Genomic DNA, 18,275 nt, shown 5'->3' on the forward strand with positions numbered 1-18,275 from the left:
AAAAAACAAACTAAAACTAAATAAGCAATCTAAAATTATAAGATTCAATTCAATTATATATACTAGTCTTAAGCAAAAACCCCATATATTGTGACCAGTGCGATAATAATAAGTTTATGCTTGCAGCACTGGGATATAAGGATATAATACAAAAATAAATAATAAATAATATGCAGCAACAAATAAAGTTATTTTCCCATTAACCATTTTCCAGCTAGGAGTGACTTCTTAAATTTTTGCTAAAGGTCAAGTCACTACTGGAAGTCACGTATTCGTAGAAGCGTATCATTTTTCCGACAGAAGTCACTCCCGCCAACCAAATGCGATATCGCTGACGATTGTTTTCTAGGTCCCTAAATAATGCCTTCCGCGGCAGAAAATGCCTGCAGAGTGAACATATGCACTGCTTATGCTGTCGGTCCTCCCAAATATAAAAAAAACATGTTTGTCAAAAGTGTTAAATAGAATATTCTTTTATTTCTATATGTAGATATCTTTCTTTAATTCTTTCAACTACATTAATTTTATTTTCTCAGAAAAAAATTAAATATTTCATTAAAACGTTTTAAAAACATAGGAAATATAAATTCCGCTTTCCTTTTACAAGGTAAACGAGGGTTTTTTTGCTATTGATCGAACGGTAGGGGTCGTTTTTCATCATGTTAAATTAAAAGTAGGTCTTAAACTCCGATGCCTTACTTCCCTAGCTATAACCACTTTTAAGGCTTGAACATAATTTTAAACGATCTTAGGAATAAATATAATAATATATTGTATTTTCTTTGCTTGCCATTGTGGTTGCTTTATTTCATTTTGTTTCACATTCCCTTAAAGCATATATTTTTTTGCTTTGCCAAAGTTTTAATCAAAAATAGTTTAATTTCATGGAATTTTTCACGTTTGCTAAACACTTTTACAGCATTATATATAATATTATTTAAAGCTACCGCTTGTCGTGTGTGTGAGTGTTGGTGGGTGTGCCTGTATATGTAGTTATATACGTGTGAGCGTGTTAGTGTTTGTATTGCTTATGGTGGATTAAAAACTAGGATTACAATTGAACTGCCAACAGGATTAAATCATGTGTTCACTATAAAGCATTTTAGCAAAAAGGTTAGCCTTATCGATACAGATAACAATATACCTAAACACATGCATCTCTGTTCAAAATGTATATATAGATCTGTATATATTTGTATATATATTCTTTCATTAAATTTTGATATATAAAAATATATACCCACATTATACCATAGAAAACATAAGCGTCTCGTTTACGGTTACATTGATTTTTTTTCTTTTCAAAAACTCTTCGTAGTTTTCTTAATATTTTTCGGTTTTTTTGTTGTTTTTTTTTTTGACACATTTTTACTGCCTTAAGCATTACTATTCTAGGCATCCGAAAGATCACAATAAGCCGCTCCACCAGTCCCACCGCTAGTTGACGACTTATGCTCGTCTTCCATTAGGGCGTCCACAAACTCACCGGCCGCCTCGTGGTGATTAACCTGCGGCGACGAGGAGCTCTCTCCGCAGTTGGTGGCATACACATGCCGTCGACTTCCCCCAGGCAGCTGGTTGGAATCATCTGTGTCAGCGTCGCGAATCGAGTTGAACGCATTGCAAGTGTTGGCATTCGGCGAGCAGGTGTCATCGTTGGGTGGATATACGTGCCGGTGGTAGCTGCCGCCCCCGCTTCCACCTCCACCACTGCCATCGCCGTCTAGCTCCGCTTCGCGCACGCTCCCAAACACCGGCGTGTGCGAGCTGCTCTTGCGCAGCGAGGCTGGGGGAGACCAGACGGTCTGGTAGAGCGGCGAAGCGAACACGTACATGTGGTTGAGATATTCCATGTCGTAGCTAGGTTGGTATGAGTCCGTCTCCAAAGGATTATAGGTGGGCTGGTACATTGGGGTCTGCCGGCAGCTGGCCGAGCCGGAGGCGCTACCTGCATAGTGCGGCGTATCATAGTTCTGCGACCGACTGGAGCTGCTGAGGTGCATCATTTGAGCATGCCCACTGTGGCTGCCGCCTGCGCTGCTGCCGCCGCCTCCCATCCGATGTGCGGGAAGGGTGGCGTAGATGCCACGATATGCCTCATAAGGTGTTTGCGGATAGTATGCGTCGCTCCAACGCACATGATTCGGGGTATAATCTCCCTTAGCATACAACTAAGATTCGGATAAAACAGAAGTCGTAATCGTTAGGGAGAAATTGATAATTGCATTTCAATCATTACTCACCTGGATGGGTCGACAGAAGCCTTTGTTCATGTGCCGTGGCACGCCGAGTGTATAGCTGTGGCTGAATCCCACCTCCGAGCTTAATAAGTATTCATGGAACTTGTTGGGAAAGAACTCGATCTGTTTGTAGTTGTTATAAATCTCTGGCTGCAAAGATAAAAAGATAATCGCTATTAGGATATATTTACAAAGGGATAAAGATTAAAGGAAATGTTTGCGAGAATACTTTTTGTTAGCCATTTACAAAAAAAAAAGAGGAATAAAACTTTTTTACAAAAGGGTAAGACAAGGAAGTTTTCAAAAACTCGTCTTAAAAGAAATGACAGTCTTAAAAAAAAAACAAAGTTTTCAAGTAATTTTTTTTTTCTCTGAAGTTAAAAAATATTGTAAAAGAAACTTAAAAGTAATTGAATTAGCTCACACTAATTCACTCATTAACCTTTATAATCAGAAATTTAGGAAAATCTATTGGTTATGACAATTTTCATTTTGAAAAGACCCCCAAGATATTGTTTTTGGAATTATTTTTAAAATGACCATCGAATTTTAAGAAATCATGTGTGAAATCAAGAAAAAAACTCTGCTAATAATCTGGGACCGGCCCCAACAGCTCAATCCCGTGACTCGTAGAGCAAAAGGGTATATTAGATTCGAAAGTATGTAACAGGTAGAAGGAAGCGTTTCCGACTGTCTGTCTGTCTGTCCGAATGAACGCTTAGACCTCGGAAACTATAAGAGCTTAAACTGAGTAACTGGTATCTAATAGTCGAGGACCTCGACAATAGAGTTCTCTCTTGTTTTTACTTTCACAGCTCTACCTCCCAAGCGAATTTTTGCGATAACTTTCGATAGGTGTATTACTTCTAAGATCGAGCCATCACAGCAGATTTTTAATTCTGTGGCTACATACGGTAGTCGCCTTCCCACACTCTCCTCGTGCGCTTCGTCATTACATGTACTGCCGTCAACAGTAATTAATAAACACTTACCGTCAGGTTCTTTTTTTTCTTGTAGCTCGCCCAGTTCTGGGCCTCAAGTATAAGCTTCCCACCGGGACGCAGCTGGTTGAACATCCGCTTAAAGGCCATCTTTAAGCCGTTATCCCCAAAGTTGAGATGGATCCATTTGGTAACCGACAAACACAGTATGAGATCGTATTGCTGCAAATCGTTGGCCATTAACGACTCGTCCTTGAGAACATAGTTGGTATGTCTGAAGAAGACGTTTGACGGGAAAAGATTCTTGAGGCCAAGCATATTTGGCGATTTGTTCGATGGCGGCAAATGGGGGATTCCCCCGTAGGTCAGCGGAAAAGAGATGGGGAAGAATTCGTGCGGCTTAACAAGCAGCGCTTCCAGTTTCCGTTGTTGCTGCAGTTCTAGATCATGATGATGATGATGGTGATGGTGCTGGATTCCTTGGTGCATCTTGCGCCGCTTCTTTCCGCGCCTCGTTTTCTTGTGGACTGATTCCGAAGCCTCTTCGACTACGGCTTCCGTTTTCTCAGACGGCGTTGACTCCGCCTTAACTTCCACAATTGCTTCTGCCTTGATCTCTGGCAGCTTCTCCTCCTTGGGAATGCGCACAAAGATCGAGAGATTTCTCCGAGCTCGGGCAACTAGCTCTCGATCAATGTCGATGCCGACAATTGTCTTCGGTGCCAGATGTCTGGCCACCGTGATAGTCATGTGGCCCACGTTGCACCCAATGTCCAGGATATCCTTATTCTCGAACAGTTCCACATGGCGCTGAAACACCTGTAGGCGAACGTCCCGAAACTCGTTCATCTGCCGGAAGTCTACGTAGCGATCAAAGTTGCCGTACCGGTACTTCAACCCATCGGCTCGGAACTTGGGCAGAACTTTGAGCGGCGGAATTAGAGCCGGTTCTAGCATCATACTGCTGGTCACTGGGACCTGGGCCACGTCTCCTGATGCCGAAGCATCCCCTATGCTGTTGTCCGCTCCGGCCAGGGAATCCTGCTCACCAGCCGTGTGCGAAGTGGCAGCCGAAGTGGTGCTTAGCGGACTGCCCAGCCCGTGCTCTGGTAAATCGGGAGTGTCTTCACGGGGTATCTCAACTGAAGGACAGAGAAATAAGCATTAAGTATGGAACCCTTAATCAGCCGTAAGTTTACTTACCTTCGGTGAGAGGCAGCTGTTTGGGCGGCCCCTCCTCTACGGGACTAAGCAGCTCTGATTCGCTGAAGGATGTCGACCGGCGCGAGTTCGGCTTCCTAGCTCCGCTTGGCTGCAGGATGCGCGGTGGGCGCTTCCAGGCACCGGGTTGCGGAACCACCGGACTGACGATTTTATCCATTGCATCGTGGCGATGAAATTTCTGTGGCAAGCGAAAGTAAATGAAACTTGTTTGAGTCGAGTTGCTTAGGCGCGAAGTAGTAATGCTTTTAATAATAAATCATGTAAGGTTCTTTCTGCCCTGAGGTCTCTTCCGTAAAATCGCTCCTGGCATTCTAACCGGTTTGCAAAAAATGGGACAGAGCAAGAGAGAACGCTGTAGTCGAGTTTCCCTAATATCAGAGAAACATTACTCAGCTTACCAACTTTAAAATAAAACTCCAGGGCATTTATATTGGCGGGTATAATGCACCCAGTCCTAAGTTCGGAAACGCACTCCAAAAAACAAGAGAAAGTGGTATATTCGTATATAGTATATAGTATAGACTATTAGACATCCGTTACTCAGCTTTAGGGAGTGCGAGAGGGATGGAGAATGCTTAAAGCAACTCTGCTTTTTTTCACTAGCTATAGGCCACCTATCTTCTTCTTTATACAGCGCCAACTAGCCTATAGCGGGAACAGCATATTTGCTGCATGTGGTGTGCTATCTCGCTTGAATTGCAACATATTGACTATTATTTGGCTATAACTGTTTTATTTCGTCCGATTTAAATAATTGTAGGCATAGTCATAGATAGGTATTGATAAGAACAAAAACTCTCACTTAAATGTTTACTAAATATTAAAAAATGTGTACGCTAGACGGGTTTTAGTGTTATGTTCGTTTGTGGGCGTTAGAGTGGGCGTGGCACCCTGCTGAAACAAACTAGCCCTGCGCGGGAAGCCCAAGAATATTCATGACAAGTCCCAACACTCTAGTCCCTGCGACCTAGAACTATTTATAACCGTTACTCGTAAAGTTAAGGGGTATACCAGATTCGTTGGAAAGTATGTAACAGGTAGACCCCATAAAGTATATACACTTATATATACTTATTATTTTGGCCAACCCTTTTTTATGTTTTTTAGACTTAATCGATCACAACATTTTTATTTGAATAGAAAAATGCTTATGTTATCTTTTTTTATAATCTCTAATATGTTTAAAAACTAAAAGTATCTTTATCTTTTTCCTTATGTTAATAAAAAGAAGTTATACGAGACGTTTATTTGTACTTACTATTTGGCCAGTAGTGTACATACATATTGTCTGTTCTATATACATATGTACATACATTGTACATGTATTCTAGACGAGTCGATCTAGCTATCTCCATCTTTCCGTTTCTACTCAATTTAGTCTTTCAATTTTAAACTTATTTGGATGAAACTTTTTCAAAAGTCTTGTAGGATATTAGTCGAATCGAGCCAGATCAGACAACTATATCATATAGCTTCCATACGAAGGTTCGGAAAATTCATAGAAAAAAATTCTACCTTTGTTGTTTTTGATCATATTTTCTATTACTCTGGGTAAAACTATTCTTAAGTAACAAAGAAAAAATCTAGCTCGTTGTTTTTGATCATACTTGTTTATATTCTACTGTGACCCCAAGTTTTTGTTTAATCATTTCGGAATTTCAAATAAAATTGTGTTTGGATCAGAGAGATCGAAAATTTAAAGGAAAAAATTATAGCGTCCTTATTTTTGATCAAAGTCTATCATAATCTGAACTACAGGTTTTTTTTTCAATTTTAGAATTTGTAATAAATTAATGTTTAACATGTTGTCTAATAGACAATGGGTATGTCTATAAATTGAAAACAATAATTAAATGATAATCGAGCTTGTATACCTTTGCTTATCCGGTATAAATACAAAAACAAATTGGCAAAGCCAAAACACTAAAATCGGGAAACCAAAAACCGACAGCAATCAAAACAAAAGCAGCGATTGACTTGCTGCCCAAACGCAACAGCTCCAACATCGTTTTCATCATCTTTTTCCCACTTTCTCTTTCTCTTTATCTTTCTCTCTTTCTCCTTCTCTCTCTCCGTCCCTCTATGTTAGCGGTCGACTCGGAATACATGTAATTAAATTTAGTCCTAAATAAGTAAGAGTAATTTGCACGGGGCAGCTTATCGATGAAGGTGTGACGACTGCTGTTGTGCACTGTTTGTGTGGCGGCGCTCAACGGCAGGCTGCCAAACGCTGCTTCAACTCAATTTCGTTCCCACCACGTTCCGCCCGTACTCACCTTGCTCTTTTGGGAATTGTTGCTCTCGCTGATTTTCCTCTTCCTCCCGCCACCACCACTGCCCACGCTGGCTGCACTGCCGCCGCCGAAGCTCAGCCCCGTACCTCCGACGCCGTAGCACGTGCTCGACAAATCCAGGCGCAAGTCTCTGCTGGCCTGCGCCCGCCGCTCTGCCAGCGTCGACGCCACCGCCAGTGTGGCCGACGTGGTCGAGCAACTGAGCACCATCTCCTCCCCCGGCGGCTCAGCAGCAGCGGGCGGCGCAGCAGTGGCAGCATCTTCCGCGGCTGCGGCCACATGTTGCTGCCGCTGCGGCGATGACGGCGCTGCCGGCGCTGACGCCGGCTCTTCCACTTGCTCCTCAGCCGCAGCAGCCGCCGCTGCCGCTGCTTCTGTCGGCGTCGGCGTTGGCAGCTCAGCGGTGGCCGACGTGGCGGCCGACTGCGGAGACCGCACATGCGCCTGCTGGTGGCCCGTTTCCGCCGTTTCGCCGGCGGCCGGAGCGGCGGACTCGCTCAGCAGCAAGCTGCCGCCGACGTTGACGGGCGCTGCCACCGGCGACGCCGCCAGCGAGGAGGTGACTGTGGGCTGTGGCGGTTCGTCGGCCAGTTCGCCCCCGCCCCCGCCACCGCCTTCGTCACCAGCGTGCGATGTGTTGTTGGAGTCGAAGCGCCGGCGCTTTCGGTTCTTTCGCGTGCGGTGGTGGTGCTGCCGGTGGTGCAGCGCCCCCCCTCCACCGCCGCCCCCTCCCCGCTTCATCGGCGAAGTGAGCTGCTTCTCGTACTCCATCGAATCAACGGGATCCAGCAAGTGGAGCGGATCGTGGATGTTGGGCGGTATAATGACCTCCACCTTTGGGGGGGTGGTGATGGGCGACTGGCGGGGCGTGGTTGCCGGCGTGTTGTTGCTGGAGGAGGCGTTCGACGTGTTCTCGTTCTGCAGCGAGTTGAGGTTGAGCGGATCGGAGATGTTGCCGCCCAACAGGAATTTGGTGGGCGGGACAATCACCTCCTTGCGCAGCCGCTTCTCCGGCAGGAAAAACTTCGAGCGGCCGCAGCAATAGTGTACTGCGCTTCCCGCTGCCGCGTTGCCCGCGACGCTGCTGCTGCCGCTCAGGGAGCTGGTGTCCTTGCTGCTCTGCGCCTCCTTGCAGGGCGCTCCGCCGCCCGCCGATGCGACGCCAGCGCCTCCGCTTCCGGGCACGCCCGCTCCGCCGGCAGAGCTGCCGTTGCAGCCCGTGACCAAGCAGCACGTGTGGTTCGCATTGTTCCCAGCGCACAGCACGTGGTGATGGTGACCCCTAGGAAAGTGAACAAAAATGTCGAGTTAATTTGTAGCTTAAAACATTGATGCAGTAAAGGTTTCGTTACTAAGCTAAGCTTCAACAACGAAAATTTAATTAGTGTATAATATTTATATATTATTTAAATAATATTTATTTAAATAATTAAAAATATCAAAAGAATATTTTAAAAAACTTAGCGATTTGAAACTAAACATGTCCGTGTTTCTATTTCAAGGAAAGCTAGCTTTCGCTATAGAAAACATTTTGTAGGATCTTTTTTTTCGAAAACCTTACAGTCTATGCATTCGTCACATCCTCTTATTAATCACCTGTGTGTGAGCATCTTCTTATAGAGCTGCATGGTTCCTCCGCCGCCCGCTCCACCAGCGGTGGCGTTCTGCGCTAGTCGCGTGTTGTGATGGTGATGGTGTCCACCTCCGCCCGCTCCGGCGTGATGGGCATTGCCGCCGCCGTGATGGGCGGTTCCGGCGTTGCCGTGGTGGTTGGTGCCGCCAGTAATCTGGTTTTTGTTTTGGATGTTCTGGATGTTCTCGAGATCGGCCTTGTGGGCTGCCGACGCCGTTGCCGGCAGGAGGGGAATGGCCGGCGCGGTGGAGCCCGAGGACTGCGCCTGGGCGCTGCTGGCGCCGACGCAGGCGCTGGCATTGTGCTTCCCGCCGGCCTTGTGCTGCCTCTTGCCCCAGGCCTTGTTCCGGTTCTTGGGTCCTTGTTGTTGCTGGGGAGCCCGGAACTGGTGATGCTGCGCCGCCTGCGATTTTCCGGGAAGGGGCGACTTGGACCTTCCAGGCGCTACAGTTGGGCCGCTCTCCGGTTGCTGGGGATGGGGCTCCTGCCTGGGACTCTGATCCAGACGCAGCGTGGGCGTCATGCTTGATCTGGTTACGCGACAATCTCCGGGACTGTCGCCTGGCCGCTTTTCCATATTTCTCTAGTGGAATCCTGGCATGGCTTAACCCTAAATATTAAATTACAATGGCGAGCCCTCTAGCTCCTACTTTGTTTATTCAGTTTTGCGTAAGCGCACTTTTCAATACCACTTTGAAGTATTTTATCTTGATTTTCACTTTAAGCACTGGAAGTTATCTTTTGATATAAATTGATATTGTGTGCTTTTATAAATAAATGTCCATCAATGTTTTCAGATTGGGCAGCCAACTGGGCTCAACATTCTACTGCACTTGGTATTGGATTCTTAGGCATAAAGAGTACCTTAACCGTTTTCACTTTCACTGTTAAATATTTTATTGAAATTATTCATTTTGGTGATTAGGTTTATGATCCACTTCTTTGCGATAGCCCCTGCAAGAGACAAAATATAAATTGAAGAAAAATTAGTTGTGGAATTTTACTGCGTAGCTATAAAGTGAATAGAATTACTATGTTCTGCCAGCAACTTTAGCAGATTTCCCAACAAAACCAAAACCGGTAAGGAGCAGAACCTGGAGAACCAGCAGAAAAGGAGACAAAGCAGCCCGAAACCCAGCCAACCAACCAACTACGAGGGTTGCTATATACATTTCTGGCTACACCCAGAAAAATTGAACACGAAAAAAAACCCAGATCGGATCTTCTCAGTTTGAGCATTTTGTCTTCTAACTTTTTCTTCCCGATATTGAGGCGAAAGCGAGGTTGTTGAAGAGGGACGTGAGGAAAGCGTAGAAAATTAGAGACTGGGAGGACCAAACTCCTCTCTTGAAATTATCGGGAAGTTATCGAAGTGAGCTGCGACTCTATGTCGCCCCAAATTTACTTCTTCGTTTTTGTGCAAAGTGTTCGGTTTACTTGATAAGTGCAACAGAAAGTGACGAATTATTGGAGGACTTACTCCGTGAGTTTAACTTAATAAAGGCCTAAGGACCTACAACGTAAGTAAAATAATATTACCATATGTGTTATTTTATTCTGTGAATTTAATATGAGCACGTTTTTCTTAAGAAAACGAGTCCGGTAATGTACTGTATTAACTCCTTTTCATACATATGTACACAAATATATTTACTTTCGTACATATTGAATAATAAACTTTAGTGTCGAATAATTAACACAGGCTTGAAACACATATGTTATATGTAATATATATGTAAGAAATAGAGTGTGATGGTTTTTCGCAACTCATCTTAAGCGCGTTACAAATGTAAGAGATATATGAATGTATAATAGTAATACAAATATTATGTTAGGTGCCGGAGTTTCATTTCATCTAAGGTACTTAGATACATAGTGGATGACGAAATTAAAGGAAATTACATTTAAAAGTTTGCTGAATTTGTAACACCACCCATTCATGCACAAATATCAACTTAATAACGGACTGAAAGCCTTAAACTAAAATATATAAAGTTTTTAACAAGGATGAACGCTGTGGTGTTTGACTCGACTATTAGATAGCTTTACTCAACTAAGAGCAGCAACAGGGAGATATATGTTTTCAATATATGGCTATGAAGGTGGCAGACAGATTTAAGAGTAAGCTAAATATAATAATGAAAATTCGAGTATTTATAATCAAAAATGGTTTTATTGTTTTTTAAACTTCGATTGAGACACATCTAAAACATGGTTTTTGGACGCTTCAACAGCATCTTCTGGCGGCGAAAATAGTTGACCACGCATTTATCTCTTGATGTGCGGGAATAAAACGAAGTCATTGGGTGTCAAGTCAGGGCTGTACGGCGGTTGACCCATCAATTCGACGTTTTGGCCGGTCAAAAAGGCGCTACTTTGTGCTGATGTGTGAGAGTTCGCATTGTCATGGTGCACAATGATCCGTCTTCTCTTGTACGTTATTCGTTATAAGCAAACTAAATGCGGTGTACCACTCCGAATTGACCGTCTTACGTTGCTCAAGCGGAAAAGTCGCCACATGATCAGTTTTACCGAAGAAACAGGCGACCATTTGTTTCAAAGTGCTTCTTCCAATAAAAACTTTCGTTGGATTTGGCTCGACTCCGAAGACCCACTAGGTCGATCACTGTTTTCTTTCGACCCCATAAGCATCCATGATTTCACACCTGTGACGATCTCATAAACGATTTTTCTCCAACGAGAAAAAACCTTCTTTACCTTTTGTTCATGCAATATCGAATCGTATGCTGGTGGAAGAAAAGCCCAAGGATGCCTCTAACTCACAGTATGTCGCATGATCAGTTTACGCACGGCATCAATCTTCTCTGGCACGACACTCTTATCGTGATAATCCTCATCGAAACTTTTAATTCTATTTTTCTGCAGAGGTAAGTTTTTGATTAATCGTTCATCAATATCAAACGTGGTCAGTGACTACTGGTCACAGATAAAGTTGTATGGAGCTTTTATCGATAAAAGTCCCAACTTTTTTGGAAAAAGGCCAATTAGTCCAAATATGGCTAGAAGTGATCTAGGCCAGAAACTTAAGTAGCAGCCCACGCAAGTCGCAAACGAGCCTTTGAAGAATTGAGTGCAAACTAAGCTATGCTACATACATACGCCGGTTTCATCTTCATGCCCCTTGTGACCGTGTCTAGCCCGGCATTAATATTTACATGGCAAATTGTGGCTGGAACTGAGAGGCTTTTTCGCTGCTCTCCTCTTCCCCAGCTAGTTCTGCCCCTCATTCGTTTCGGCGGTTCTGTGGATTGCAACTAACAACCAGGACAGACACAAGAACCCCTCCTGCTTCCTTTAACTCTACCCAAAAAAAAAAACAGTCGAAAACAGGCGCAGACAGCAAAAGCGAGAACAACAAGTGCAGAAGAAAAGAAACTGAATGTTAAAGCAAACGAGTTGGTCAAATAGTGCTGCGACTCATAGACAATTTTCTTTCACAAAATGCCAGCATGTCAATCTAAATTGCTTAAATACACCTCAAATGCATTTCCTCTCGACAAACGACTATCCAAGGACTTGTTTCTGCTATTTTCAAATGTTCCAACTATGAGATTCCATTAATAAATAAATTTCAAACATTTTCAAAAACTTACTATGGTTTTAGCAAAAACTATAAAATACCAAGATGCGTAACCAGGAGTAAAAAAATGTGCAAAGGCGGCGTCATTTTTGCAAACAAAGCTCACACGAATAAGAATCTATTTTTAGAGTGCCGTTACCTTGCTCCTCTCTCTCTCTCACTTGCTCTCGCGCTCCCGACACTCCGCGATACCTAAAAGTATAAATTCAATTTTTGGCTAATTTGTCGATTCTTGAATTATGTTGACAAAAGGGAATCAAGGAAGCTACCTTCGGAAGTTGAAGTATATACACCCTTGCAGGTCGTTTCTGTGGGAGCAGTGTATATACAGAGCTATCAACTTTAAAAAATTCAAAATATTCACAGGAATATACGGGCATGTTCCAGTTTCCACTCGGAAGTGAGTCCGTTAATATTGTCGAATTCCCCTTTAGCATAATACAATTACCCTTACTTCTTGGGTAATTTTTTAGGGTAATTCCCTTTTGGTGTCAAATAAAACAGCTGACTGCAGCGACAGTCTCTTGACGAAAGCCTTAACTTGGTCTGCGTTTTTCAGCCAATGGGATTAAATTTTGGCCCAAAGCACAACGAAAAAAATAAAGAATTTTCAGATCTCACCTTAACAAAATAATTTTTTTTTATACCATTACAACCCTAGCCCGTTTAAGCCAAATCCGAATGAATTTCAGAACAGGAGCGGATTAGCAAAAATTGTATAGGTTAGAATATACCGGGCTTTGAGGTGCAACCGCAAATAAATTAATTATAAATCAAGTATGCAATTAATTTAAATTATGATGATGCAACTATGAACATTAAACATCAACGAATGTGATAAAAATATCTTCAGCATATAAAGGCAATCGCGAAGTATTTTTAAGCAATTAATGTGTATGCTGTCAGATTTATATGCGCCACACGAATTCTTGGCGGAAAGTTTGTGAATCTTTCGGAAGTGAAAACTGGCAATTGTGAAATAATGAAAAAGTTATACATTCCGGGTTAAAGGAGAATATGATCAAAAAAGCTATAATTATTTTCCTACTATTTTCACATTATTAATCCGATCGTTCCTATGTCAGCTATATGAAATTTGGAATTCCTAAGTGTAGAAGACAATATGTCAAAAAACGCCCATACTATAATTTTTAAAATTTTTTTTATTATTTTTCGATTATTCGTATGAAAGCTATATAAGATTTTTGGGAAGGTTTCATCCCGCTAGCTTTATAACTGAGAGACTAGTTCGCATAGAAACGGACAGACGGACATGACTAGATCGACTCGTCTAGTGATGCTGATCAAGAATATATACTTTATGGGGTCGGAAACGTCTCCTTCACCGCGATGCAAACTGACTGAAATCACTATACAAATTCAAAGTTCCAAGTTTAAACGGCTCTTCACATTAAATTAAAAAAAAAAACATTGAAAACAAACCGTTGACACGGACTGATTTTAGATGCATGAGTAAATTAAAAATGGTACGCGTGATTTCAGCATATAGTAAGTCATTCATTATTAAATTTCTTTCATTACATTGTTTCGGACAATTTACTCGGTTGTAGTTTGGTCTGTTGTAGCGTCAGTAAGAAGACATAATTGCTGGACCACAGCTTCATATTTTTTCTTGGATCGTTACAAAGCTTTTGAAAACAGGTTATCTTAAATCAGAGCAGGATTCGTTACCCCCTTTAACCACTTCTCTTTCCTTTTTTCTGACGAGGCTCACACAAAGGTATTTTTATTTGCATATTTTTAGGCGCGCGAATGCAAAATGGGAACAACGCAATCCGGAAGGAGGAAACCCTGAGTAGGCAGCTGGCCCTGTAGAACATTTTAATTAAAATTTAAATATGCGACGCGCTGTTGCCTCCCTTCCTCTGAAACCTTCTTCTTTAGGGGCGTGTCAGAAAACTAGGTCAATACGAAATGGAGTGGGAAAGCGCAAAGTCAAAACAATTGCAAAGCCCTCAAAGGTGGAGCCATCAAATTTCAATTCTCCCGTTTTTTTGCCGGGCTGCTTCTCGTCCTGGACGGCGGAAATGTCAATTTTCTTAATTTTGTAAACATGTTAATGAAGAAAAGTTGTTGCCGCGGTTGTTTTCATTGGTTTGGAACTGCGATTTACATTTTATAAATATAGTTAAGTCAATTTGTCCAGACGTCTTAAAGCATATCTCTCTCAACTTGTTTCCGTCAGTTAAAGGTTATGAGGACAACTTCATTCAGTTGAAGGTGTTGCTAGAAGCAACTTATACAACAAAACAAGAACTGCGGGTAGAATAAAATGGTCTATGGCATAAGTGATCTTAACGACAAATTGAATTCTGTGGGAGCGCTACGAATCAACGCAAAATAATATACAGACACGAGTGTGTGGGAGTGAGATAGGGTATGGAGGCAAATTCGATTCCATGATATAATGAAGAGTTGCGTCCAATAACTATAATCAATGTGGACGGCAGTACACGTAGTGACGCATCCCACCGTTCGACACGCTTCTTTAAAATCGTACAGCTTCTTGCCTACACAAGCATTTTGTATTGTAGCGTGCGGAAAAAAGTGTATTTATTTAGTGTCTCGCAAAAACATTTTAGTCACAAAAGTTGTTTCAGAACTTTTGTAAGTTGAAGGTGCGGTCGTCAGAAGATTTTTACCTTGTTTTGTTTTCTAAGTTATTCAGTTACGAATCTAGGATTTGGTTGGGGAGGGGATTTTAAAACCAATTTTTTGATGCTCAGTTTTTGAATGCCAAGGGTTCTTTAACTTTGGGGATCTTACCCCCAAATCCCATTGTGAATTCGCGTATGAAGTTATTAGTAGTAACGTTAAATTCACGGACATATTGTCACCATATGGTAAACCTTTAAATATGTACGAGCCTTAAGAAAAGGTAAGTAAAAAATGGGCACATTGTACCGTTTGTTATGGTTCGTAACAACACTGGTCCGCCAAATCCTTAATATTTAAAAAAAAATATGTGATGTTAGATAATGTTTACCGCAGTTTCCGTTCATTTTTCTTGTCGGATGTCTTCGATATCCCAATTATTTGGTAGGATTCTTTGTCTGTGACGCTGTCACATGCTTGTCAACTTGTCAACACCAATAACTGTTTTTCAACTTCTCCTGGCGCCATTTCCCACGGAATCTTCCCCATCTTCCTTTGCAGATGCCTCAGCTGCAAGGCCGTCAGTCAAGGCGCCTGTCATATGGCACAGGTGCAGTAATATGTCTGCGCAATTCCATAACCTCCTGAACTGCTGTTTTCCTTGTAATATTTTCCATGCCGGTGAGAGTGCTTTCATTTTAGCATTAACGAAACTAAAATTTGCTACAATTCAACATAGACTGTTAATCGGACTTGGAGTGTTTAATGCAATAGTTTAATAGGCTCAATCCATAGAATGGATAATTTTAATGATAGGGTGCATTAAGAAATAGTTATATCACTTTAAAAAAACGTTGAGTGGGCCCAACCCATGAAACATAGTTAATCAACTACTTTTGTATAGTAAATATACATAGAAACAAGAATATCCGCTACAGGCAAATGTCTCATCTATGATTTACCAATTACTGTCTAAACTAGCTTCCATGTAAATTCACCATCGATTAAGGGCAAAAAAAAACATTTATTTTTGAATTTATACCTACATTACATTTTTAAATTGTACAATTTACATCTTTATAAAATACCATAAAATTTACTTTGGAACAAAATATTTAAAAATGTTGGCGCCACAAACGTGTACTGTTCGTGGGCGTCTTTAGATATCAATGTTTGGGTTTCTCGTTGTTATACCCATTACTCGTAGAGTAAAAGGGTATACTAGATTCGTTGCAAAGTATGTAACAGGTAGAATGAACGTTTCCGACCCTATAAAGCATATATATTTTTGATCAGGATCACTAGCCGAGTCGATCTAGCTGTGATCTCGGAAACTACAAAAGTTTGTTTCGCAAAAACTGTGGCTCCTACAGTTTTAATGCGAGAATAAAAATGTTAACTGAAATGTTCACCTATCGATTGATAAAACAAAAAGTAAGCCACGCCCACTTTAACGCCCACAAACATCAAAAAATCGTAAATATGAACGGGGATATCTCGGAAACTATCAAAGATATAGAATTGGGATTTAAGATTTAGATTTCGTAGCCTTGTACGCAGCGCAAGTATGTTACGCGAATACGCCACGCCCTCTCTAACGCCTCCAAACCGCCCAAACCTGTGGCGCCCACAATTTTCATGCTAGATAAAAAAAGTTATCTGAAATGAATTGGTCTCGTCAATACCTATCGATTGATCCAAAAAAAAGTTTGTCCAAAAAACGCTTAAATCTGTCAACCATATATTGAGATCACGGAAGGTGGCGCATTTCAATCTCGCTTTGCTGCTTGCATATCTCCATTATCGTTGTTTTCTTTAGCTGAGTAACGGGTATCTGATCGAGTACCTCGACTAAGTTCCTTGTTTTCCTTGTCCTGTTCCATTGCTAACTTTAACTGGGGCACTATTTTTGTTCTTTATCTTTAAACCTTGCCCTTGCAGCCTTACCGCCGTATCATCACTTCGGCGAGAGACCAAAGTAAATCCATCTCATGTTTTTTTGTAATTGCTCTCGTACTTAAAGTACTTAAAGGCATTTAAAAATTGAAAAAAAAAACCGTAAGCATGTAGGCCATAGATATAGCCGCGATCAAAAAATCACTTGAGCAGACAAACGGTGTACATTTTTTTAATTACAAATTTTGTTTAAAGTTTTTCTTAAATTACGGGGAATATACAAATTTTGATCCGTTGAGTTTGAATCGAAATATTACTTAAAGATCGCAATTTTGTTTATGTATAAAAGAAACTTTCAAACAAAAAGAAGATCTATTTAAATTTGAAAATTGAAATAGAAGCGAATTAATATTTATTAATTATTATTATTTGTCGGTTCAGACAGACTATTTAATTGATCAAAAATCTAAGCAACCCGTGTTTGGATTTTGTGTTGTTTATTAAACATTAAGCATTTCCAGAGTTCATTTGCCTCTTATGTAATAAAGGGCTTGAATCCCGAGTCAAATATTTTTAAAATGCAATTGCTATGGTCATTTCAAAATGTTATATGTAAAGTACTATTTTTAGTCATTATCTATTTTTTATAGGCTGGCGCAGTTTAAGCAATTAACAATCGTTGATTTTAGATATTTTTTTGTGATTAAAAGGCAGCCAGCAAACATGCCAGTTTTAGCGCAACAAAATGCAAAAAATAAAAAAATACAAATAAACAAAACAAAACAAAGAGTAAAAATGGGGAAAGTGGGTGTGAAAAAGGAAAAGACATAACAAATGCAGCGCTCAAATGTGTCAACAATGGCAAATAAAATGTTGGCCGCAAATTGTATGCAATGATTCCCTCCCTTTTCCCGTTCTTAAGTCTGATAATGCTGCTGCCCAAAGCCGACCGTCACCACCCCTTTTTTCAGTCTGTTCTGTCTGGACACGTTTCACAAACAAATGAATTCGTTAAAATTCATAGTGTACATGCAAATTGGTCAGAAAAGCGACTGGGGAGGGGGAAGTTGCTGAGGGCGTAAGTGGCATGGTTCAATTTTCGGGGTTAAATGGAAACCAAATTGAAATCGTTGAAAATGCAGGTACTAAAGTTAGCGATTAACGGCTTGAATGCCAAGTAGAGGGATGGATGCAAAGGCAGACAAGTACAAATCACTAAAACCAGAACCGCATGAGCGAGCGAATTGTTGTTCACGCTCTATTAAACGAGGTCCCAACAGAGAGATGAGATGAAATTAGGGGAAATTGGCAACAAAAGGCAGCGTGGAAAGGAAGACAACAGATTCAGATATCTAGGGCCATTCAATTACAGTCTCAGCTTTGGAGAGGAGAGAGTTCTCGTTTTGTGCAACTTCTTCATGAATTGCAAAGTCGGCTGAAAGCTTTCTGGTGGATTGCGGTTGGCTGAAACAATAAATGATTGGATCGTAAAAAACAGTACTTTATTTGAACAATGAAAATAAAAATGGAATATAGGTAACCAAAAAAGTATTAAACTATTTGTGTGACTATAAGGTTAATAATAACTTAACAAGTACGCCAAGTTGGAAAAACTGCAGTTGCGAAAAAATAGCTCCACTACCTCACAGGTTTATAATTTTAATTAGGGTTTAGTATAAGAAGTTTCTCTTACTATATTGCTGTAATATTTTAGCTATTTTTAAAAATTCAAACGGACATAAAAATGATTGTTTTTAATATTTAGACTTAAATTTTATTATCATTTAGAAATATAAGTATATGTTGTAAATTTGTTAAATTAAGAGAAAC

At 41.2% G+C, this 18,275-nt stretch overlaps 1 protein-coding gene across 2 annotated transcripts in view; it reads right to left on the reverse strand.

Annotated features, from left to right (window-relative positions):
* Positions 1-859: 859 nt before the first annotated feature.
* LOC119559466 (7SK snRNA methylphosphate capping enzyme bin3) overlaps positions 860-18,275 on the reverse strand; it is a 38,345-nt gene continuing 20,929 nt past the window's right edge. For both annotated transcript variants that reach the window (XM_037872576.1, XM_037872575.1), the window contains exons 2-7: positions 8,296-9,286; positions 6,682-7,981; positions 4,385-4,583; positions 3,233-4,323; positions 2,244-2,390; positions 860-2,171 (exon numbers count right to left, since the gene is read on the reverse strand). In XM_037872576.1, coding sequence (XP_037728504.1) covers positions 1,392-2,171; positions 2,244-2,390; positions 3,233-4,323; positions 4,385-4,583; positions 6,682-7,981; positions 8,296-8,909 — 4,131 coding nt within the window. In that variant the 5' untranslated portion in view covers positions 8,910-9,286 and the 3' untranslated portion in view covers positions 860-1,391. The remainder of the gene's footprint in view (positions 2,172-2,243; positions 2,391-3,232; positions 4,324-4,384; positions 4,584-6,681; positions 7,982-8,295; positions 9,287-18,275) is intronic.

Source organism: Drosophila subpulchrella, unplaced genomic scaffold (assembly GCF_014743375.2).
Source record: "Drosophila subpulchrella strain 33 F10 #4 breed RU33 unplaced genomic scaffold, RU_Dsub_v1.1 Primary Assembly Seq24, whole genome shotgun sequence".
Taxonomy (NCBI): domain Eukaryota; kingdom Metazoa; phylum Arthropoda; class Insecta; order Diptera; family Drosophilidae; genus Drosophila; species Drosophila subpulchrella.